This window comes from Conger conger, chromosome 5 (assembly GCF_963514075.1).
Source record: "Conger conger chromosome 5, fConCon1.1, whole genome shotgun sequence".
Lineage (NCBI taxonomy): Eukaryota > Metazoa > Chordata > Actinopteri > Anguilliformes > Congridae > Conger > Conger conger.
In genome coordinates, this window is record NC_083764.1 from 66378544 (window position 1) to 66402911 (window position 24368).

A 24368-nucleotide genomic window follows, 5' to 3' on the forward strand; every position below is an offset into this window, starting at 1 on the left:
TCCACTACTACTGCTATACAACTCCACTACTACTGCTAAACAACTCCACTACTACTGCTATAAAACTCCACTACTACTGCTAAACAACTCCACTACTACTGCTATACAACTCCACTACTACTACTATACAACTCCACTACTACTGCTATACAACTCCACTACTACTGCTATAAAACTCCACTACTACTGCTATACAACTCCACTACTACTACTATACAACTCCACTACTACTACTATACAACTCCACTACTACTGCTATACAACTCCACTACTACTGCTATACAACTCCACTACTACTACTATACAACTCCACTACTACTGCTATACAACTCCACTACTACTGCTAAACAACTCCACTACTACTGCTATAAAACTCCACTACTACTGCTAAACAACTCCACTACTACTGCTATAAAACTCCACTACTACTGCTATACAACTCCACTACTACTGCTAGACAACTCCTACTCCATCCTCACAGAGCTCATCTGTGCCCCGCCTCCCCTGTGTTGCTGGGTCATCCCCAGATGGGCCTGTTCTCACAGAGGGGCCTGTTCTCACAGAGGGGCCTGTTCTCACAGATGGGCCTGTTCTCACAGTTTGGTGGTGATTGCATCTTGTCACCACTAGGGGGTGTGAGAGTCTCGGCCACAAGCAGCCAGAGTGCAGGGGAGAGGGGGTTCGAGGCAAGTGTGTTGTTTCTTTATTTTCATTGGTATACGTAGATATGAATATAGCCTTTAATCAGACGTGCATGGACACACACATTCAAACACACATGCACATACTCACATACGTAATGTGAACACTGCCTCACCTACACACACACACACACGCTTACACAAACTGACACACTCACACACATTCAGGCACACATTTTTACAAACATTTTTACAACGTTTATCATCATTTGGACAGGATGTAATTGTTGTTATTTTTATGATTAGTATAATAAAAACAATAATCATAATGATGAGGCTGATAATAATGAGTGTGTATTTGCGTGTTGGCTCCTGTCAGGCGGGGTTAACTTCCTGAGAACCCAGGGAACCATGATGTCATCTGGCTCCACCCCTAACCCCGCCTTCTCTGTTTGGCTCTGACATCACAGTCAGGTCACAGAGACTCCACCCCCACTCAGGCTCAGTTTAGCTCAGGACGGCCGAGGGAGAGAGGGAGAGAGGGGGAGTGAGAGAGAGAGAGGGAGAGGGGGGGAGAGAGAGAGGAGAGGGGAGAGGGGGAGAGAGAGGGAGAGGTAGGGAGGGAGGGAGAAGCTTTGAAAGAGAACAGAAACACAAGGAAGAGGGCAGAAAGGGAGTGAGAGAAGAGGAAACAGGCTGGAGCAGCGGTGGCCCCCGGGGGGCCGATAGGGCTCACCTGTGTGCAGCCAGCGGCCCCACGTGGAGCGCGTTTGGGTGACTGTGTCAGACTGGGCTCCTGGCTGCAGTTTCTCCTGTGAGGCAGTAGAGGGGGGCAGGAAAGCGCTGTGTGAAGAGCCCATTCAGACTCCTGTGCAGCCTCCATTGAGGAAACAGGACAATTCACACATTCCTCTCACCTCACTCTTTACCCTACTCTGTGTCTGTGTGTGTTTGTGTGCCTGTGTGTCTGTGCGTGTGTGTGTGACTGTGTGTGTGTGTGTGTGTGTGTGTGTGTGTGTGTGTGTGTGTGTGATATGGTGCTAGATCAAAGACAGACAGAAAGATAATTACTGAGGGGCAGTCTGCGCACTGTAGAGCATGAGAGAACAGGGAGAGAGAGAGAGAGAGAGAGAGGGAGAGAGATGGAGAGAGGGAGAGAGATGGGGGAGAGAGAGAGAGAGGGAGAGACAGGGGGAGAGAGGGAGAGAGAGGGAGAGACAGGGGGAGAGGGAGAGAGAGAGAGGGGGAGAGACAGAGGGAGAGACAGGGGGAGAGAGAGAGAGAGGGAAAGAGCGGAGGAGGAAGAGAGGGACAGGACAGGAGCGTGGGTGAGGGGTAAAAATAGCAGTGCGGCTGCCAGGAATAGCGCAGCATTAATATTGATGAAGGAGCAGAGCCCAGGCGTGGGAGAGAGAGCAGCTCGAACACTAACCAAAACACTATTTATAGCACACTGCCTCTGCTCCACTGGGATCGCTATTTATAGAGCTGAGAGAGAGAGAGGGAGGAGGAGGGAGGGAGGGAGAGGCTTCAGAGAGGGGAAAATAGAGGGATAGAAAAGGGTGTGGACGGAAGGGGATTGAGTGAGAGATATATTGACATATTGAGGCTGTCGAGAGAGAACGAGGGATGATGGAAGAATGGAAAGGGAAAAGGAGAAAAAGAAAGGAGGAGAGGGCTGAGGGAGGATGAAGAGGTAGAGAGAGAGGGGGAGAGAAAGAGGGAGAGACCACTGCAGTTAGAGAGAAGGAGGAAGAGAAAAGAGATGGAAACCACAGCCCAGGCTTCCAGCACAGGTATCTCTACCCCTTCATCCCTCTCTCCCTCTCTACCCCTTCATCCCTCTCTCCCTCTCTACCCCTTCATCCCTCTCTCCCTCTCTACCCCTTCATCCCTCTCTCCCTCCCTCCCTCCATCACTCCATCGTTCCATCATTCCTTTATAGAAGAAGAGGGTTTTTAGCCTTTCAATGTGTGTATGGTGTGTGTGTGTTTGTATGTGTTTGTGTGTGTTTGTCTGTGTAAGTGTGTGGATGTGTGTGTGTGTGTGTGTGTGTGGTATGTATGTGTGTGTATGTGTGAGTGTGTGTGTGTGTGTGGTATGTCTGTGTTTGTGTGTGTGTGTGTGTGTGTGTGTGGTATGTCTGCGTGTGTATGTGTGTGTGTGAGTGTGTGTGTGTGGTATGTCTGTGTTTGTCTGTGTGTGTGTGTGTGTCTGTGTGTGTGTGTGTGTTTGTGTGTGTGGTATGTCTGTGTTGTCTGTATGTGTGTGAGCGTGTGTGTGTGTGGTACGTGTCACTCAGCTGACTGCATTCTCTGGTTGTTTGTGCTTGGCTGTCCAAGAGAGACTCAGTGTTTTATGCCAGATGTGTTGTGGTTTATTAGTTGAGTTAGACCATCACACACATTTTTACCAGATAAGTTTTGATGTATTAGGAGTACAGATCTGTACTGGATGTATTGCTATTTAACATAACAATGGTGAGAACAGGCCATTCAGCCCAGCAGTGCCTTTTCCTCCCACTAAGTGTATGTACTGCCTAGTTTGCCGAAAAGCGAAACAGTATCGAGCACCGTATCAAGCCTGGTCTTGAAAACCCCCAGTGCTTCTGCCTCCACTACATGACCTGGCAGCTATTCCACACAGTGATGGAGCTTATTCTGCTCCAGTAGGAGTGGAGATTTCTACTGTTTGTACTGTGTGTGTGTGTGTGTACGTGTGTGAGTTTGTGTGCGTGTGTGAGTTTGTGTGCGTGTGCGTGTGTGAGTTTGTGTGTGTGTGTGTGAGTTTATGTGTGAGTGTGTGAGTTTGTGTACGTGTGTGAGTTTGTGTGTGAGTTTGTGTGTGCGTGTGTGAGTTTATGTGTGTGTGTGAGTTTGTGTGTGAGTGTGTGAGTTTGTGTGTGTGTGCGTGTGTGAGTTTGTGTACGTGTGTGAGTTTGTGTACGTGTGTGAGTTTGTGTGTGTGAGTTTGTCTGTGTGAGTTTGTGTGTGTGTGTGTGGGACAGAAAATTAAGAACAGCACGCAGACTTGCTACCGGCCAGCACGATCAGCCGAGACGTGATCTTTGTGTCCGTACTTCAGGGACTGCACAGCAGCCTCGCCCACCCCCCTCCCATTGTATATCCCGTTTTCATCTTTATATCTCCATCTTCAGAAAGCCCAGTCAGATTGTGCTTTCGCTTTGATGTGCTTTTTGCTTCTTCACTTGCGCCAAACCGCGGAGACCTGAGCCCAGATAAAAGCGTCAGCTAAAGAGCCCCACGCCCAGAAGCATCCCCAACACGTCTTAGAACACGTCCAGCGACAGTCTGCCCGTTGCTCCAGTACTGAACACGGCCCGTTAGCGAACGCGCGGGCGGTCCAGACACGTCGCCCGTAGAGCCCTGTCCACATTGTCGCTGTGAGGGGGGCGATGTTGGCGGTCTGAACGTGTCCCTCCCCATTCCTCCAGAGGCGTCCAATCATGTGCCATGCAGGCTTTCACTCTGGCCAATCGCCACAGCGGCAGATTTCACCGATTACTCCCCTCCCCTCTGGCTGAAGGTGTGGGTTCATCCAGTCGCTCATCTCTGTCCCGTTGTGTGATTCACGGCATTTAAAATCATTCTTTAAATATTCATATTTACATATATTGACATAAAGGTGAGGAATAAGCCCAAAATGATGTCATGGCTTTAGTCTGCACTCCCCTGTGTGTGTTTGTGAAATGAGGAAGAACACAACCTCTCTGGCTTATGGAGCAGAGTCACAAAAGGACGAATGCCCATTGAATTTCGGCCATTGTCGCGGTCATAAAAAATGAACGTTTGCAAATCTCGGCGAGGTAACACTGCTGATGCTGTGCCCGTAGAGTAAGCCTCGTCGTTCATAAACACGGTCGTTGGGGGGGGGTGCTGAGCAGTGGGGGGGTCGGTGTGAGTGCGGTGCAGATGGAGGAGGTGTCGGGGGCCCTGGGTGCTCTATTTTGGGCCCGGAGCGGGGCTAAGAATAGCGCAGTCAGGCGCTGCCACGTCAGCGTGGGCGGGGGGGGGGGGGGGGGGGCTATTTATAGACCTGCGGGTCCCTCAGCCACCTAGCAGCCAGAGCAACGCTGCGCTCCTATTGGAGGAGCCAGCCCCATTCACCACGAGAGGGAGGGAGAGGGAGGGAGGGAGGGAGCGAAGGAGAGTGTCATGAATTTATCTTCCTTCACACGCTCTGCTGCAGCATGCAGTCCCCTTCCATTCAATCACAAGGCAGAGAACCCGTTACACACTGTGTGTGTGTGTGTGTGTGCGCGCGTGCGCGTGCGCGTGCGTGCGTGCGTGCCTGCATGCGGTGTGTGTGCGTGTCCTTAAAATGGGGAACGGATAGTTATTTTCAGCTGCACAAAGCGAGTCCTGCATCGCTCTGGTGATTGAGACACTTTGGAGGGGTGGGGAGTGATGCCTGGTCTTACTGAAGCAGGAGCAGCCCTGAGTGAATCTGTGGATAGGGTGTGGGGTGGGGTGAGGGGCGGTGAGGTGGGGTGGGGTGGGGTGAGGTGGGGTGGGGTGAGGCGCGGTGGCGTTTGGGACAGACGGTGCTCACGGTGCTGCCCACAGTGCACTGGCGTCAGAGAGTGATGTCACCGCCTGCATCATCACAGCCTCCACGCCTGACGGGGCAGTGGGGGGGGGGGGGGGGGGGGGCTTCCCCTCCTTACAGCCGGGGCACCCAGAGGGCTGTGGAACACCATCACAACGCAGAGTATTAAACCATCACAACACAGAGTATTAAACCATCACAACACAGAGTATTAAAACATCACAACACAGAGTATTAAACCATCACAACACAGAGTATTAAACCATCGCAACACGGAGTATTAACCCATCACAACACAGAGTATTAAACCATCGCCTCACAGAGTATTAAACCATCACAACACAGAGTATTAAACCATCACAACACAGAGTATTAAACCATCGCCTCACAGAGTATTAAACCATCACAACACAGAGTATTAAACCATCGTCTCAGAGAGTATTAAACCATCGCCTCACAGAGTATTAAACCATCACAACACAGAGTATTAAACCATCACAACACAGAGTATTAAAACATCACAACACAGAGTATTAAACCATCACAACACAGAGTATTAAACCATCGCAACACGGAGTATTAACCCATCACAACACAGAGTATTAAACCATCGCCTCACAGAGTATTAAACCATCACAACACAGAGTATTAAACCATCACAACACAGAGTATTAAACCATCGCCTCACAGAGTATTAAACCATCACAACACAGAGTATTAAACCATCGTCTCAGAGAGTATTAAACCATCGCCTCACAGAGTATTAAACCATCACAACACAGAGTATTAAAGTTCTAAAGACCTTTCCCTTTGTCTCACTCTTTATCTTTCAAGGACTGAAGAATTCAATCAGGCTTTGATGAAATAAAGAAGATAAAATTATATTAATTTCTCCCCCCCTCTCTTTCTCTCTCTCTCTCTCTCTCTCTCTCTCTCTCTCTCTCTCTCTCCATCTCTCCTCTCTCTCTCCAGTTTTGATGTGGAGAATGGTTTGTCTCCAGGGCCAAGCCCCCTGGACCCCCAGGCCAGTGTGGGGTCCAGGTTGGTCCTCCAGGCGTGTGCCCCCAGTAGCCAGCGCCGGGAATCCTTCCTGTACCGCTCCGACTCCGACTTCGACCTCTCCCCCAAGGCCACGTCCCGAAACTCCTCCGTCACAAGTGACCTGTGAGTGCTCAGCCTTGCCGACCCCTGACCTCTGACCTCTAACCCCTCACCAGCACGCCACTGTCAGATCCCAGACAAAGAAAATAATTTATCTGACTTGTTGTGTAATTACTCCATGATCTCTGCTAAACTGTCCAGCAGTGCTGTTGAGTGTTAGCATTAGCCCCTCGTTAGCAGGCCGTTCTCTGTCCAGCAGTGCTGTTGTACAGAGTGTTAGCGTTAGCACGCCGTTCTCTGTGTGGTAGCGCTGTTGTACAGAGCGTTAGCATTAGCAGGCCGTTCTCTGTGTTGTAGTGCTGTTGTACAGAGCGTTAGCATTAGCACGCCGTTCTCTGTGTGGTAGCGCTGTTGTACAGAGCGTTAGCAGGCCGTTCTCTGTGTGGTAGCGCTGTTGTACAGAGCGTTAGCATTAGCACGCCGTTCTCTGTGTGGTAGTGCTGTTGTACAGAGCGTTAGCAGGCCGTTCTCTGTGTGGTAGCGCTGTTGTACAGAGCGTTAGCATTAGCACGCCGTTCTCTGTGTGGTAGCGCTGTTGTACAGAGCGTTAGCATTAGCAGGCCGTTCTCTGTGTTGTAGTGCTGTTGTACAGAGCGTTAGCATTAGCAGGCCGTTCTCTGTGTTGTAGTGCTGTTGTACAGAGCGTTAGCATTAGCACGCCGTTCTCTGTGTGGTAGCGCTGTTGTACAGAGCGTTAGCAGGCCGTTCTCTGTGTGGTAGTGCTGTTGTACAGAGTGTTAGCGTTAGCAGGCCGTTCTCTGTGTGGTAGCGCTGTTGTACAGAGCGTTAGCATTAGCACGCCGTTCTCTGTGTGGTAGCGCTGTTGTACAGAGCGTTAGCAGGCCGTTCTCTGTGTGGTAGCGCTGTTGTACAGAGTGTTAGCGTTAGCAGGCCGTTCTCTGTGTGGTAGCGCTGTTGTACAGAGCGTTAGCAGGCCGTTCTCTGTGTGGTAGCGCTGTTGTACAGAGCGTTAGCAGGCCGTTCTCTGTGTGGTAGCGCTGTTGTACAGAGTGTTAGCGTTAGCAGGCCGTTCTCTGTGTGGTAGCGCTGTTGTACAGAGCGTTAGCATTAGCACGCCGTTCTCTGTGTGGTAGCGCTGTTGTACAGAGCGTTAGCATTAGCAGGGTGTTCTGTGTGGTAGTGCTGGTGTATGGACAGGCAAGGCATCAGCACCACTTAATAAAGTTGCATCTCTTTTCATTTTAAAACGTGAAATTCTTTTTTCCAGACATGGGGAGGACATGATTGTGACTCCGTTCGCACAGGTGAGTGTTGCCAGGTTACATTAATTATGGATAATTGACATTGAACATGGTTCACGTATGGATCTGTTGAAAACAATTACTCTTAGAGAGAGATCCAACCACAACCCCTGAACTGTGTGTACACAGTACACAGCACACAGTACACAGTGCACAGTGCACAGTACAGGGGTTGTGGTTGGATCTCTCTCTGAGAAATTGTTTTTATAAAAAATAAGATTACAGGTGGCAACTATTCCCCCGCCAGACTCTTAACTCCACACGAGTTTCACACGCTCAGTGTCCATGGCTGAGTCAAATATCAAACACTGCACACGACACAGTACATGTATAGTATGATTATTTGGAGCATATAAACCAGGCAGTAGAAAGTAAGATGGATTTCTGGACATAGCAGCAGTTCCGGGCTTTGTTTTTGAAGCTAATTTCCTGGTGTTGTTGAGAGACGCTGTGCGCGGCTCCAGTGTAGGCCTTTCAGCCAATCGGTGTGCAGTAGAATGTGCAGTAAACGGTGCCGATTGGGTAAAGATGCAGAGTCATCGCTCTGACCCCGTGGCCCCGCCCTCTGGCAGGTGCTGGCCAGCCTGCGCACGGTGAGGACCAACTTCTCCGCCCTGACGCACCTGCAGGAGCGCAGCGCACACAGGTGAGCCTGCCAGAGACACTGCCCCCTGCTGGCGGGGAGGACGCCTACTTTAATAAAAGATGATATATTAATATTAAAATGATAATTAAGTGAAATTTAAGTTTCTGCTTTTTGTGACGAACAGGTGAAATGCTTTGTGAGTTAAAGCAGGTAAAGAGTTAAAGGCTGTAATGAGTTAATGACTAATGCTTAAGGTGTGTGTGTGTAGGAGGTGTGGCTGTCTGCTTGTGTTAGCTGTCCTGTCATGACCTCTGACCTCTGACCTTCTGCAGGAGGTCATCCAGTGGCAGCACCCCCCCCATGTGCCAGCAGAGCCTGCCTGGTCAGTACCCCCCCGAGATCTGAAGAGGGAAAAACCCTTCTGTCTCTGTTTAAATCCGTTGCAGCAGTGCTCACAGTTTCTATGGCAACCCAAAATGTTGCTATAAATAACCAATGAGGACGTACCTGTTTTATAGTTTTTTTTTGTTTTGGGGCTTTTTCTGTACTGATGGAGAAGTCAAATAAAATGTGCATGAGCTGGAATGAGGGGCAGGTTTGGGGTTGGGGCATTTTTGGGCAGGGCAGTTGGAGCGGGGCAGTCAGAGTGGGGCATAGAGGGGGGCAGTTGGAGCGGGCACTTTTGGGCAGGGCAGTTAGAGTGAGGCAGTTGGAGTGGGGCAGATAGAGGGGGCCGTTAGATCAGGGCAGTTGGAGCGGGACAATCACAGTGGGGCAGTTGGAGTGGGGCAGATAGAGGGGGGGCGTTGGATCAGGGCTCAACGCTGCCCCTCCCTGCAGAAGAGCCCCTGCAGAAGCTGGCCCTGGAGACGATGGAGGAGCTAGACTGGTGTCTGGACCAGCTGGAGACCCTGCAGACACGCCACTCCGTCGGCGAGATGGCCTCCAACAAGGTGAGCTGACCTCAGATCAGTCCGTCCATCCCTCAGCGAGATGGCCTCCAACAAGGTGAGCTGACCTCAGATCAGTCCGTCCATCCCTCAGCGAGATGGACTCCAACAAGGTGAGCTGACCTCAGATCAGTCCGTCCATCCGTCAGCGAGATGGCCTCCAACAAGGTGAGCTGACCTCAGATCAGTCCGTCCATCCCTCAGCGAGATGGCCTCCAACAAGGTGAGCTGACCTCAGATCAGTCCGTCCATCCCTCAGCGAGATGGCCTCCAACAAGGTGAGCTGACCTCAGATCAGTCTGTCCCTACACACGCACAAATACACACACACTCTCTCACACACACTCTCACACACAAACTCTCTCATACACACACACACTGAGCGGGAGGAGGAGCTGCCCCAGCCGATTGATCACCTTCCCATTCGCTGCGCATCGTGACTCGCCCCCCCTCCCCCCTCCCATCCTGCCTCCGCTCAGCCACGCCTCCCTGCAACGTCACCCACCAATCGGCTGCCAGGGATTGGCCCAGCCTCTGTTGCAGGGAGCCTGTGATTGGGCTCCGGTGGGGTGGAAGGGAGATACCCGTTAGCGGGGAGGGAGGGATGGGGAGGGGGAGAGAGGGAGGAGAGTGAGAGCTGGTCCTTGCGGTGTTTACACACGCGCTCAGTACAGAGGGAGAGGAGAGGTGTAGCAGCCAGAGATGCAGCCTCCTGCCTGTCTGCCTGACATACGGACGTGCGGACAGACACCCGGACAGGGCATGTGTTCCCGTGCGGATAGGGTCGGGGTGTGTGTTTAGACTGGGATAGGGTCCCAGTGGGCTGTGTGTTTTTGGGGACCCCCCGCCCCGCGCATTGCGATGCCAGAGGCTCTCTGTCCACCTCCCGGCTGCTGGACGTACGCACAGGTAAGCCCGTTACCACGGAGATGGACCGGGATGCTGCCGTCGCCGTGGGAACGGACCGCCGTTTGTTTATGTGGTGAAGGGGAGGCGTGTGCTCAGATGGTTCTGTGAGAAAGTTCAGTCTGACGCTTTAGTCATCAGCATATGCCTGTGCATCTGTGTGCGTTTAGATGTGGGTCTATGTGAATTGCATGTGCCCGTATGTGTGACTGAGCTTATATCCGTGTGTGTGTGTGTGTGTGTGTGTGTGTGTGTGTGTGTGTGTGTGTGTGTGTGAATGAGCATGTTTACTTGTATGCGTGTGTGTGTGTGTGTGTTATGCATACACGTGTGTGTGCATGCATGTGTGCATGTGAAGGAGCATGTTTACTTGTGTGTGCTTGTGTGTTATGCATACAAGTGTGTGTGTGTGTGTGTGTGTGAGTGTGAATGAGCTTGTCCTCAGTACACTGTGTGTTTGTGTGTGTGTGTGTGTGTGTGTTTGTGAATGAGCGGGTGTGTGTGTGTGTGTTCTGCTGCCACGGCAGACCCAGCGTTGCCGTGGCAACCACTGTGCAGCGTTGTTGGGATCAGAGAGAGCTGTCAGCTGACTCACACGTGATAAACACTGGGTGTGTGTGTGTGTGTGTGTGTGTGTGTGTGTGTGTGTGTGTGTGAATGAGCGTGTCCTGTACACTAAACACACAGTCAGACACACCACAGAATCCCCACAGATCACCCACAATATGTAAACATAGTAAACATATACAGAACAAAAATGCTAAATCACTTTTTGGTTTGTTCTCGATCAGTGACGTGTTTTGTTGAATGTCTTCGGCGATCTGATGGGGAATTATTCTGTTTTTACCAGAATGGGAATGTTTAATTGAAGTATTTCTAATATTTTCCAAATATCTCACACATGCAGATATTTAATGAAATTAAGAGATATATTATTTTTCAATTTTCATGTGTGTTATCATATTCTGTCCATTATTTATGAGGAAATGTGCATCCTTTGAAATATCAATTTGTTTTTAAACATAATCTTCAATTGTAAATTTTTTAACGTAAAGCTAGAGGTTAAAGAATGTCTCATGCTAGTACCTCTGTATCTGTGTATATGTATGTGTGTGTGTGTGTGTGTGTGTATGTATGTATGTGCCTTGGTTGAAGTTAAAGAAATCTGTGAGTGATCTGAGTGACAGACCACAGTAGTTGCTCACAGATCTGATGGGCGTGCGTATGTTCTGTGCTTGGCTGGTGTGGTCTGACGGGCATGTTTGTGAGTTCTGGGCTCGGTTTGAGGGGTCTGATGGAGGTGTGTGTGTTCTGTGTTTGGCTGGAGGGGTCTGATAGAGGTGTGTGTGTTCTGTGCTCAGCTGGTGTGGTCTGACAGGCATGTGTGTGTGTTCTGTGCTTGACTGGTGTGGTCTGATGGAGGTGTGTGTTCTGTGCTTGGCTGGTGTGGTCTGATGGAGGTGTGTGTGTTCTGTGCTTGACTGGTGTGGTCTGATGGAGGTGTGTGTGTTCTGTGCTCGGCTGGTGTGGTCTGATGGAGGTGTGTGTTCTGTGCTTGGCTGGTGTGGTCTGATGGAGGTGTGTGTGTTCTGTGCTTGGCTGGTGTGGTCTGATGGAGGTGTGTGTGTTCTGTGCTTGGCTGGTGTGGTCTGATGGAGGTGTGTGTGTTCTGTGCTTGGCTGGTGTGGTCTGATGGAGGTGTGTGTGTTCTGTGCTCGGCTGGTGTGGTCTGATGGAGGTGTGTGTGTTCTGTGCTTGGCTGGTGTGGTCTGATGGAGGTGTGTGTGTTCTGTGCTCGGCTGGTGTGGTCTGATGGAGGTGTGTGTGTTCTGTGCTCGGCTGGTGTGGTCTGATGGAGGTGTGTGTGTTCTGTGCTCGGCTGGTGTGGTCTGATGGAGGTGTGTGTGTTCTGTGCTCGGCTGGTGTGGTCTGATGGAGGTGTGTGTGTTCTGTGCTTGGCTGGTGTGGTCTGATGGGTGTGTGTGTTCTGTGCTCGGCTGGTGTGGTCTGATGGAGGTGTGTGTGTTCTGTGCTCGGCTGGTGTGGTCTGATGGAGGTGTGTGTGTTCTGTGCTCGGCTGGTGTGGTCTGATGGAGGTGTGTGTGTTCTGTGCTTGGCTGGTGTGGTCTGATGGAGGTGTGTGTGTTCTGTGCTCGGCTGGTGTGGTCTGATGGAGGTGTGTGTGTTCTGTGCTCGGCTGGTGTGGTCTGATGGAGGTGTGTGTTTCTCCAGTTTAAAAGGATGCTGAACCGTGAGCTCACACAGCTGTCTGAGGCCAGTCGCTCCGGCAACCAGGTGTCAGAGTTCATCTCCAGCACCTTCTTAGGTAGGTCCCCACTATACACCTTCACTGTGTGTGCCTGTTGCTGTGCCTCATTGTGTGTGTGAGTGTGTGTGTGTGAGTGTGTGTGTGCTCCTGTGCCTCATCGTGTGTGTGTGTGTGAGTGTGTGTGTGTTCCTGTGCCTCATCGTGTGTGTGTGTGTGTTGCAGATAAGCAGCAGGACATGGAGATCCTGTCCCCGCCGCCGAAGGAGAAGTGGCCGATGTCTCAGATCAGCGGTGTGCACAAACACAGCCCCGCCCCCGGCCCCGCCCCCGGCCCCGCCCCCGCTCCCACACCCCGATTCGGGGTCTGCACGGAGCAGGAGGACCTGCTGGCCAAGGTGGGACCCCCTACTCACTCCTCTGTTTCAGCCCAGGCCCATCCATAACAACAACTCTGACCATGTGCTGCATGCACACGGCTGAATCACGCTCTGCAAGTACTCTCTGGGCTATCTGATCCGCCATTTTGAATGTGATGCCCTGTAAATTCGGTTGGATTATGATTGGCTGTCTGTCAGTGTCGTATCGTTCATGCAGCCGAAAGACAATCGCTCTGAAAGTGATCCAAACGTTATCGTTTCTCACCACCGGTATAGTTACAGTAGACTCCGCCATCCAGTGGGATAAAATGGCATATTTATGGTTATGGTTATGGTTATGGTTATGGTTATGGTTAGGGTTAAGGTTAAGGTTATGGTTATGGTTATGGTTAAGGTTATGGTTATGGTTATGGTTACGGTTAGGGTTAGGGTTAGGGTTAGGGTTATGGTTATGGTTAAGGTTATGGTTACGGTTACGGTTAGGGTTATGGTTATGGTTATGGTCAGGGTTATGGTTAGGGTTAGGGTTATGTTATGGTTATGGTTATGTTATGGTCATGGTTATGGTTATGGTTATGTTATGGTTAACCCAGCGCTGTTTTCCCTCCTTCAGGAGTTGGAAGACGTCAGCCGCTGGGGCGTTGACATTTTCAAGATCGGCGAGTATTCTGGGAACCGACCACTAACGGCAGCACTGTACACCATTTTCCAGGTAGAGAATCTCCCCTGAACCCTAACCCCTAACCCCCCTCCACCCTAACCCCTAACCCCCCTGAACCCTAACCCCCCTAAACCCTGACCCCCCTGAACCCTGAACCCTAACCCCCCTGAACCCTAACCCCTAACCCCCTTAACCCTAACCCCTAACCCCCCTGAACCCTAACCCTAACCCCCCTGAACCCTAACCCCCCTAACCCCTAACCCCCCTGAACCCTAATCCCCCTGAACCATAACCCCTAACCCCCCTGAACCCTAACCCCTAACCACCCTAACCCCCCTGAACCCTAACCCCCCCTGAACCCTAACCCTAACCCCCCTGAACCCTAACCACCCTAACCCCTAACCCCCCTGAACCCTAACCCCCCTGAACCCTAACCCCTAACCCCCCTGAACCCTAACCCCCCCTGAACCCTAACCCCTAACCCCCCTGAACCCTAACCCCTAACCCCCCCTAACCCTAACCCCCTAACCAACCCTCAGCTCCTTGGTTGACTGTTTGCTCCTCCCTCACCCCTCTCTGCTGTCCTCTGTTCCTCTGCCCCCCCCCAGGACAGGGACCTGCTCAAGTCCTTCAGCATCCCCGCCAACACCTTCATCGCCTTCGCCATGACGCTGGAGGACCATTACCATGGCGATGTGGCGTACCACAACCGCATCCATGCTGCCGACGTGGTCCAGTCCACCCATGTCCTGCTGTCCACCCCCGCTCTAGAGGTACCCCAAAACCCCCAATCCACCCATATCCTGCTCTAGAGGTACCCCAAAACCCCCAATCCACCCATGTCCTGCTCTAGAGGTACCCCAAAACCCCCAATCCACCCATGTCCTGCTCTAGAGGTACCCCAAAACCCCCAATCCACCCATGTCCTGCTCTAGAGGTACCCCAAAACCCCCAATCCTCCCATGTCCTGCTCTAGAGGTACCCTAAAACCCCCAATCCACCCATGTCCTGCTCTAGAGGTACCCCAAAACCCCCAATCCTCCCATGCCCTGCTCTAGAGGTACCCCAAAACCCCCAATCCACCCATGTCCTGCTCTAGAGGTACCCCAAAACCCTCAATCCACCCATGTCCTGCTCTAGAGGTACCCCAAAACCCCCAATCCACCCATGTCCTGCTCTAGAGGTACCCCAAAACCCCCAATCCACCCATGTCCTGCTCTAGAGGTACCCCAAAACCCCCAATCCTCCCATGCCCTGCTCTAGAGGTACCCCAAAACCCCCAATCCACCCATGTCCTGCTCTAGAGGTACCCCAAAACCCTCAATCCACCCATGTCCTGCTCTAGAGGTACCCCAAAAACCCCCAATCCCCTACATCTTGCTGTCCAACCCCCAATCCACCCATGTCCTGTTCTAGAGGTAACCCAAAACCACCCATGTCCTGCTGTCCACCCCTGCTCTAGAGGTACCCCAAAACCCCCAATCCACCCACGTCCTGCTCTAGAGGTACCCCAAAACCCCTCACCTGTCTGCACTTCCCCTAAATGTCCTGGGCTCCACACATTGGATCAATAGTGCTACAAAAATGCCAAACGTTTTGCAGCAATATGCCATTAAATGTTTTAATATGACAAATTATGGATTGACACTTTAAATTCCTTCTGATTATTTGACAACATTAACATTACTCACACGTTGCCCCGGCCCCCCAGGCTGTGTTCACGGATCTGGAGATCCTGGCGGCCCTGTTTGCCTGTGCCATCCACGATGTGGACCACCCTGGAGTCTCCAACCAGTTCCTCATCAACACCAGTACGTTCCCCTGCTCGCCACCTCCCCCCCCCCGCAGGCCTGCCAGAGAACTGCAGCAGGGCAGAAACACATTACCCTGCATGTTACTCAAATCTCCAAATCACCAAATCACCGTCCTCCAGGGCCCAGAACCCTCCAGGTGTGTAGACAGTCGGGCCATTCAGGGCTGGATTTGGACTCAAGGGCCAGATTGGATGATTCTTGCTCCAGGTCGTGGAGATGTGAATCCGGCCCTGGTTTTCTTTTCCCCCGGGTAATCAGTGCTGCCGATTGGCCAGACTGTCTTCACAAAGGGAGGGGGGAACACCAGCGGCCCTCGAGGGCCGTGATTTGATGACCCCTGACGCCGAGGATGGGTGGAGTTATCAGCTGTTACCAGGCGATTCACTGACATGCACCAGTCACTGTGCTCTTCAGAGGAGAACAGTTTTTTGATTGGTTAATAGCTCTCCCATGGCATGGTTTCAGGAGGTCCTGCTCTCCCTGTTCTTCAGTAACCACGGTAACGGCTTCCTTAGATACCTCTAGGGTCTGGAGGTGTGCAGGGTGTGTTTGTGTGTGGGTGTGGGGTGTGTGTGTGCGTGTGTGCATGTGTGTGTGCGTGAGCCACACCTGACTTCTCTCTCCCTGTATCTCTCCCTGTATATCTCCCTCTCTCTCCCTCTCTCTCTCCCTCTCTCTCTCCCTCTCTCTCCCCATCTCTCTCCCCCTCGCTCTCTCTCTTTCTCTCTCTCTCTCAGACTCAGAGCTGGCGCTCATGTACAACGACTCCTCCGTCCTGGAGAACCACCACCTGGCCGTGGGCTTCAAGCTGCTGCAGGAGGAGAACTGCGACATCTTCCAGAACCTCAGCAAGAAGCAGTGGCAGTCCCTGCGCAAGATGGTGATTGACATGGTGAGGGTCAGGGGTCAGGGGTCAGGGGCGGGGCTTAGTGCAAATGCTCCATCTCTCCCACAGACGTGTTTTGTGATGTCACAATGCCGGAATCTTGGCTGGAAAACACTTGAGTGTTGTACAAGCATCGGCACATCATGTGTTACAGAATGCTTTTAGGTATTGGAATAGAAGATTTGTTGAAATGTTTGCATAGCAGATGCATGTAATCTGGCAACCCGGTTGATGAGGAAGAGGAGGATAGGGAGGAGGAAGAGGGTGGTGCTCACAGCGCTACTTGTTTTCCTCACAGGTCTTGGCCACAGACATGTCCAAACATATGAACCTGCTGGCTGACCTCAAGACCATGGTGGAGACCAAGAAAGTGACCAGCCTGGGGGTGCTACTGCTGGACAACTACTCCGACCGCATACAGGTGAGCCACTGACCGCATACAGGTGAGCCACTGACCGCATACAGGTGAGCCACTGACCGCATACAGGTGAGCCACTGACCGCATACAGGTGAGCCACTGACCGCATACAGGTGAGCCGCTGACCGCACACAGGTGAGCCACTGACCGCACACAGGTGAGCCACTGACCGTACACAGGTGAGCCACTGACCGCACACAGGTGAGCCACTGAGCACATACAAAACATAACACTACATAATGACAAGAACAGGCCATTCAACCCAGCTATGCTCACTTTTTCCTACCACTAAAGTGCACCTCCTGCTTAGTTCACCTGAACGCTAGATAGTGTGAATAATATTTATATTATCTAGCACCGTATCAAGCCTGGTCTTGAAAACCCCCAGTTTCTGCCTCCACTACATGTCCTGGCAAGCTATTCCACACAGTGACCACTCTCTGTGTGAGAAAATAGTCACACAGTTCCCAATGTCTGTGCAGGCATGTGTATGTGTGTGTGTGTGTGTGTGTGTGTACAGGTCCTGCAGAACATGGTGCACTGTGTGTGTGTGCGTGTGTGTGTGTGTGTGTGTGTGTGTGTGTGTGTGTGTGTGTGTGTGTGTACAGGTCCTGCAGAACATGGTGCACTGTGTGTGTGTGCGTGTGTGTGCGTGTGTGTGTGTGTGTGTACAGGTCCTGCAGAACATGGTGCACTGTGTGTGTGTGTGCGTACAGGTCCTTCAGAACATGGTGCACTGTGTGTGTGTGTGTGTGTATATGTGTACAGGTCCTGCAGAACATGGTGCACTGTGTGTGTGTGTGTGTATGTGTGTACAGGTCCTGCAGAACATGGTGCACTGTGTGTGTGTGCGTGTGTGTGTATGTGTGTACAGGTCCTGCAGAACATGGTGCACTGTGTGTGTGTGCGTGTGTGTGTGTGTGTGTGTGTGTGTGTGTGTACAGGTCCTGCAGAACATGGTGCACTGTGTGTGTGTGCGTGTGTATGTGTGTACAGGTCCTGCAGAACATGGTGCACTGTGTGTGTGTGTGTGTGTATGTGTGTACAGGTCCTGCAGAACATGGTGCACTGTGTGTGTATGTGTGTACAGGTCCTGCAGAACATGGTGCACTGCGCTGACCTCAGTAACCCCACCAAGCCGCTGCAGCTGTACCGGCAGTGGACCGGCCGCATCATGGAGGAGCTGTTCAGCCAGGGAGACCGCGAGCGTGAGCGCGGCATGGACATCAGCCCCATGTGCGACAAACACAGCGCGTCTGTGGAGAAGAGCCAGGTACACACCGTACACTATACACTATACACACTATACACTATTCACACTGTACACTATACACTATACACTATATACACTGTACACACTGTACACTATACACACTCACACTATACACACTGTACACTATACACTATACAGACTATACACACCGTACACTGTACACTATACACACTGTACACTATACACACTATACACTATACACACCATACACTATACACTATACACACTGTACACTATACACTATACACACTGTACACTATACACTATACACACTATACACTATACACTGTACACTATATACACTATACACACTGTACACTATACACACTCACACTATACACACTCACACTATACACTATACACACTGTACACTATACACTATACACACCGTACTCTATACACACTGTACACTATACACTATACACACTGTACACTATACACACTATACACTATACACACCATACACTATACACTATACACACTGTACACTATACACTATACACACCGTACACTATACACTGTACACTATATACACTATACACACTGTACACTATACACACTCACTATACACACTCACACTATACACTATACACACTGTACACTATACACTATACACACCATACACTATACACACTGTACACTATACACTATACACACTGTACACTATACACACTATACACTATACACTATACACACTGTACACTATACACACTCACACTATACACTATACACACTGTACACTATACACACTATACACACTGTACACTATACACACTATACACACTGTACACTATACACTATACACACTATACACACTGTACACTATACACTATACACACTGTACACTATACACACTATACACTATGCACACTGTACACTATACACTATATACACTATACACACTGTCCACTATACACTATACACACTGTACACTATACACTATATACACCATACACTATACACTATACACACTGTACACTATACACACTCACACTATACACACCATACACTATACACTATACACAATGTACACTATACACTATACACGCTGTACACTATACACTATACACACTGTACACTATACTCTATATACACTATACGCTATACACACTGTACACTATACACTATACACACTGTACACTATACACACTATACACTATACACACTGTACACTATACACACTCACACTATACACTATATACACCATACACTATACACTATACACACTGTACACTATACACACTCACACTATACACACTGTACACTATACACTATACACACTGTACACTATACACACACTATACACTATACACACTGTACACTATACACTATACACAATGTACACTATACACACTGTACACTATACACTATACACACCGTACACTATACACACTGTACACTATACACTGTACACTATACTCTATATACACTATAGACTATACACACTGTACACTATACACTATACACACTGTACACTGTACACTATACACAATGTACACTGTACACTACACACCATACACTATACACTATACACACTGTACACTATACACTATACACACTGTACACTATACACTATACACACTGTACACTACACTATACACAATGTACACTGTACACTACACACCATACACTATACACACTGTACACTATACACACTATACACTATACACACCATACACTATACACTATACACACTGTACACTATACACACTCACACTATACACTATACACACTGTACACTATACACACTGTACACTATACACACTGTAAACTATACACACTGTAAACTATACACACCGTACACTATACACACTGTACACTATAAACTATATACACTATATACTATACACACTATACACACTATACACACTGTACACTATACACACTATACACTATACACACTGTACACTATACACTATACACACTGTACACTATACACTATACACTCTGTACACTATACACTATACACACTACACTATACACACACTATACACTATACACACTACACTATACACTGTACATTATACACACTGTACACTATACACACTACACACTGTACACTGTACACTATACACACATACACACTGTACACTATACACTATACACACATACACACTGTGCACTATACACTATACACACTGTACACTATACACACATACACACTACACACTATACACTATACACACACACTATACACACATACAAACTATACACACTGTACACTATACACACACACACACATTATACACACACTATACACACATACACACACATTATACACACACTATACACACACACATTATACACACACCATACACTATACACACACACACTATACACTATACACACACACATTGTACACTACACACACATTATACACACACACTCTTCACACATACTCACACTTTTCACACGCATATACACGCAAAGACAAGCACACACACACACATTTGCACTCACACACACACATATTCACACACACACACACACACACACAGTGCACAGTAGCAATGCTCACTTTTGTGTTGGGTGGCCAGAGCAGACGGTAATCCCCGGATGCGTTATTTCCCCGGGCAGGTGGGGTTTATAGACTACATTGTGCACCCGCTGTGGGAGACGTGGGCGGACCTGGTGCACCCCGACGCCCAGGACATCCTGGACACGCTGGAGGACAACCGGGAGTGGTACCAGAGCATGATCCCCCACAGTCCAATCAGCATGGCCGAGGGGCGGGGCCATGAGGCCGGGGGCGGGGAGAAGTTCTCGTTCCACCTCACCCTGGAGGAAGAGGAGGGTGAGGAGGCGGAGTCAGAGGGTGAGATCCCGCCCCCCGGTGAGGGAGAGGGGCGTGTCTCCTCCGGGTGGGCGGGGTCATCCCGCGTCCATCATGCCCTGGTCTTTAGCCCCGCCCACAGGGTTTTGGCTCTGACCTCAGAGGTGGGCATGGAAGATACTCCTGACACTGAGGATGAGGAGGGGGAGGCAGATGAGGAAGAGGAGATGGACGCTACACCCCAGCAGCAGAACACGTAGCAGCAGCCCCAGACCTGTGTGAGTGAGTGTGAGTGAGTGTGAGTGAGTGTGTATGTGTGTGTGTATGTGAGTGTGTGTGAGTCTGAGTGTGTGTGTGTGTGTATGTGAGTGAGTGTGTTTGAGAGTGTGTGAGTCTGAGTGTGTGTGTGTGAGTGTGTGAGATTGTGTTTGAGTGTGTGTGTGTTTGAGTGTGTGTGAGTCTGAGTGTGTGTGTGAGTGTGTGAGATTGTGTTTGAGTGTGTGTGTGTTTGAGTGTGTGTGAGTCTGAGTGTGTGTGTGAGTGTGTGAGATTGTGTTTGAGTGTGTGTGTGTTTGAGTTTGTGTGAGTCTGAGTGTGTGTGTCAGTGTGAGAGTGTGTTCATTTGTTTGTTCACCTCAGCGCCTGGAGGCTCGTAGTCAACTTCTTACCCCTGCTTTCATGTGTTTGGACATGGGCTGGTTTTCAACGTTTTAACCATTTTTAAAACTACTTGTGTTTCCATGGAGATGCTGCCGCAGGTCTCTACAGAGCGAGAACTTCCCCAGAACTCACACACACACACACACACTCACACACACTCTCACACACTCTCACACATACACAAACAAACACACACACACACACACACAACGTCTTCCTGTGAGCTGCTGCTCCAAGCGGGAGAGAGGAAACATTTCACCGTGATGATGATCAGTATGATCTAACAGGCTCCTTCCACTCTAAAGACATGGACTTCTGCGGACGGACACGAGTCTACCTTTTCATTGCAGTTTTCTGTTCTTAATCACTGGAATCACTGGAGATCACTGTCAAAAAATCTTGTAGAAAACGGTCTGTGAACTAACGCCTTTGTTGTACCAAATATGTACATGTATGAGGACAAAAACAAATCGAAATGTGACTATAACCTCAGGGTGTTAAGAACGTGTTTTAATGTAGCAAGATTGGGTTATTGGGTCGCCCTGTCATTACTACTGAATATGGATCGTCTGTGTGTGTGCATTTGGCTCCCCCAAGTGGCGTACAGTTGAACTCGGTCCAACAACATAATAACGTTTCCAAACAAGGAGTAAACGTTGGTAATGGATTCAAATAGTGACCTGTACGCTGGATTATTACAACGTTATATATGATATTATATATTATATATAACATTACGTATTGTAATATTAATAATTTCTATCCATATTTTATGCTTGGTTTACTGTTGGAGTACCGGGGTACCCAGTGCAGAGAAAACACTTCCTTGTTTTTACTTTTTATGACTTTCTATATGTGTATATATATATATATATATATATATATATATACGTGACCCTGTCTTGCATCTAATGTTTATGGTTTTATGGCTTATAGTTGATTCAGTTTTTAATGATGTTTTTTATTATTTGATTTTGTTGTAAAAGTGTTCGTGTGGCTCAATCTGTCAGCCTGTGGCAAAATAGGGGTGCCGCCCCTTCATGAGCACTTTATGCCTTTAAGTAGCCCCGTCCCCTAGCCTGCTTCCAAGGGCTGCTTTGAGTCAGTTGAGCTGGCCATTGGACTACATTTCCCAGAGGCTATAGTGCTGGGGTCACATGGGAGGAATTGCACTAAGTCTTACCAGGAGGAAGGGGATGGGGTTCACGAGGTTAAAAAAACAAAAGCTGTTGACCCTCCGCTAGAAACCCCTCCCCTCCTGACCGTAGCGCCGCCCTCTCTGAGCCTTCCGCCAAGTTCAGCTGCTTCAGCGCTGACAAGAAAAGCACACAGACTTCCAAACCGCAGAAGAGCAGAAAACAAACACAACTGTAGCATTTATGAATACAAAATCGTCTTTTTAAAATGTATTTGTTCAGTCTGAAGAGAGTCTTTTCAAGCGTAGGCAAATGTGACTCGTCAGCCTTGTGTATCTCAGCCTGTGTGTGTGTGTGTGTGTGTGTGTGTGTGTGTGTGTGTGTGTGCGAGTCCAGGTGTGTAACACACAGTGCTGTGATACAGGTGTGTAACACTCAGTGTTGTGATACAGGTGTGTAACACTCAGTGTTGTGATACAGGTGTGTAACACTCAGTGTTGTGATACAGGTGTGTAACACTCAGTGTTGTGATACAGGTGTGTTACACTCAGTGTTGTGATACAGGTGTGTAACACACAGTGTTGTGATACAGGTGTGTAACACAGAGACTGCTGTGATACAGGTGTGTAACACACAGTGTCGTGATACAGGTGTGTAACACACAGTGTTGTGATACAGGTGTGTAACACAGTGCTGTGATACAGGTGTGTAACACACAGTGTTGTGATACAGGTGTGTAACACTCAGTGTTGTGATACAGGTGTGTAACACACAGTGTTGTGATACAGGTGTGTAACACAGTGCTGTGATACAGGTGTGTAACACAGAGACTGCTGTGATACAGGTGTGTAACACACAGTGTCGTGATACAGGTGTGTAACACTCAGTGTTGTGATACAGGTGTGTAACACACAGTGTCGTGATACAGGTGTGTAACACACAGTGTTGTGATACAGGTGTGTAACACTCAGTGTTGTGATACAGGTGTGTTACACTCAGTGTTGTGATACAGGTGTGTTACACTCAGTGTTGTGATACAGGTGTGTAACACTCAGTGTTGTGATACAGGTGTGTAACACAGTGCTGTGATACAGGTGTGTTACACTCAGTGTTGTGATACAGGTGTGTAACACACAGTGTTGTGATACAGGTGTGTAACACAGAGACTGCTGTGATACAGGTGTGTAACACACAGTGTTGTGATACAGGTGTGTAACACAGAGACTGCTGTGATACAGGTGTGTAACACACAGTGTTGTGATACAGGTGTGTAACACACAGTGTTGTGATACAGGTGTGTTACACTCAGTGTTGTGATACAGGTGTGTAACACAGTGTTGTGATACAGGTGTGTAACACACAGTGCTGTGATACAGGTGTGTTACACACAGTGTTGTGATACAGGTGTGTAACACTCAGTGTTGTGATACAGGTGTGTTACACTCAGTGTTGTGATACAGGTGTGTAACACTCAGTGTTGTGATACAGGTGTGTAACACAGTGTCGTGATACAGGTGTGTAACACAGTGCTGTGATACAGGTGTGTTACACTCAGTGTTGTGATACAGGTGTGTAACACAGTGTCGTGATACAGGTGTGTAACACACAGTGCTGTGATACAGGTGTGTAACACACAGTGTTGTGATACAGGTGTGTAACACAGTGTTGTGATACAGGTGTGTAACACACAGTGCTGTGATACAGGTGTATAACACACAGTGTTGTGATACAGGTGTGTAACACACAGTGATGCGATACAGGTGTGTAACATAAAGTAGGTAACAGGGCTCTAGTAGCAACAACATGAGCGTACCTGTGTTTGGTCACTCGTGTGAGTCTTAACACTGTGTCTTTATCTTTTCCTGTTTACTCTGACGTCGCCTTGTTTTCATCATCGCCACTTCCTGTTCAGAGCAGACAGGGGGCGCTATGGCCAAAACCACGAGGAATGAAATGCTGGGGTCTATTTTAAATGAACATTATTCACTATTAAGCACTTTATACCAGCAGTATAAAAAAAACAAAT

General features: G+C 49.2%; 1 protein-coding gene across 2 annotated transcripts in view; it reads left to right on the plus strand.

Annotated features, from left to right (window-relative positions):
- LOC133127936 (cAMP-specific 3',5'-cyclic phosphodiesterase 4C-like) overlaps positions 1–23757 on the plus strand; it is a 50748-nt gene extending 26991 nt beyond the window's left edge. The window contains exons 4-18 of one of the 2 annotated variants that reach the window (XR_009708690.1): positions 6183–6374; positions 7600–7636; positions 8206–8279; positions 8552–8601; positions 9060–9172; positions 12308–12401; positions 12567–12739; positions 13335–13433; positions 13991–14155; positions 15094–15193; positions 15934–16088; positions 16381–16503; positions 17591–17773; positions 20351–23156; positions 23411–23757. Coding sequence is in view for 1 of the 2 variants with exons in the window: in XM_061241072.1 (XP_061097056.1) it covers positions 6183–6374; positions 7600–7636; positions 8206–8279; positions 8552–8601; positions 9060–9172; positions 12308–12401; positions 12567–12739; positions 13335–13433; positions 13991–14155; positions 15094–15193; positions 15934–16088; positions 16381–16503; positions 17591–17773; positions 20351–20806 (2014 nt within the window). In the remaining variant the exon portion in view is untranslated. Of the gene's footprint in view, positions 1–6182; positions 6375–7599; positions 7637–8205; positions 8280–8551; positions 8602–9059; positions 9173–12307; positions 12402–12566; positions 12740–13334; positions 13434–13990; positions 14156–15093; positions 15194–15933; positions 16089–16380; positions 16504–17590; positions 17774–20350; positions 23267–23410 lie in introns of those variants that run through there. The other variant, XM_061241072.1, reaches the window with a different exon arrangement.
- Positions 23758–24368: the final 611 nt, after the last annotated feature.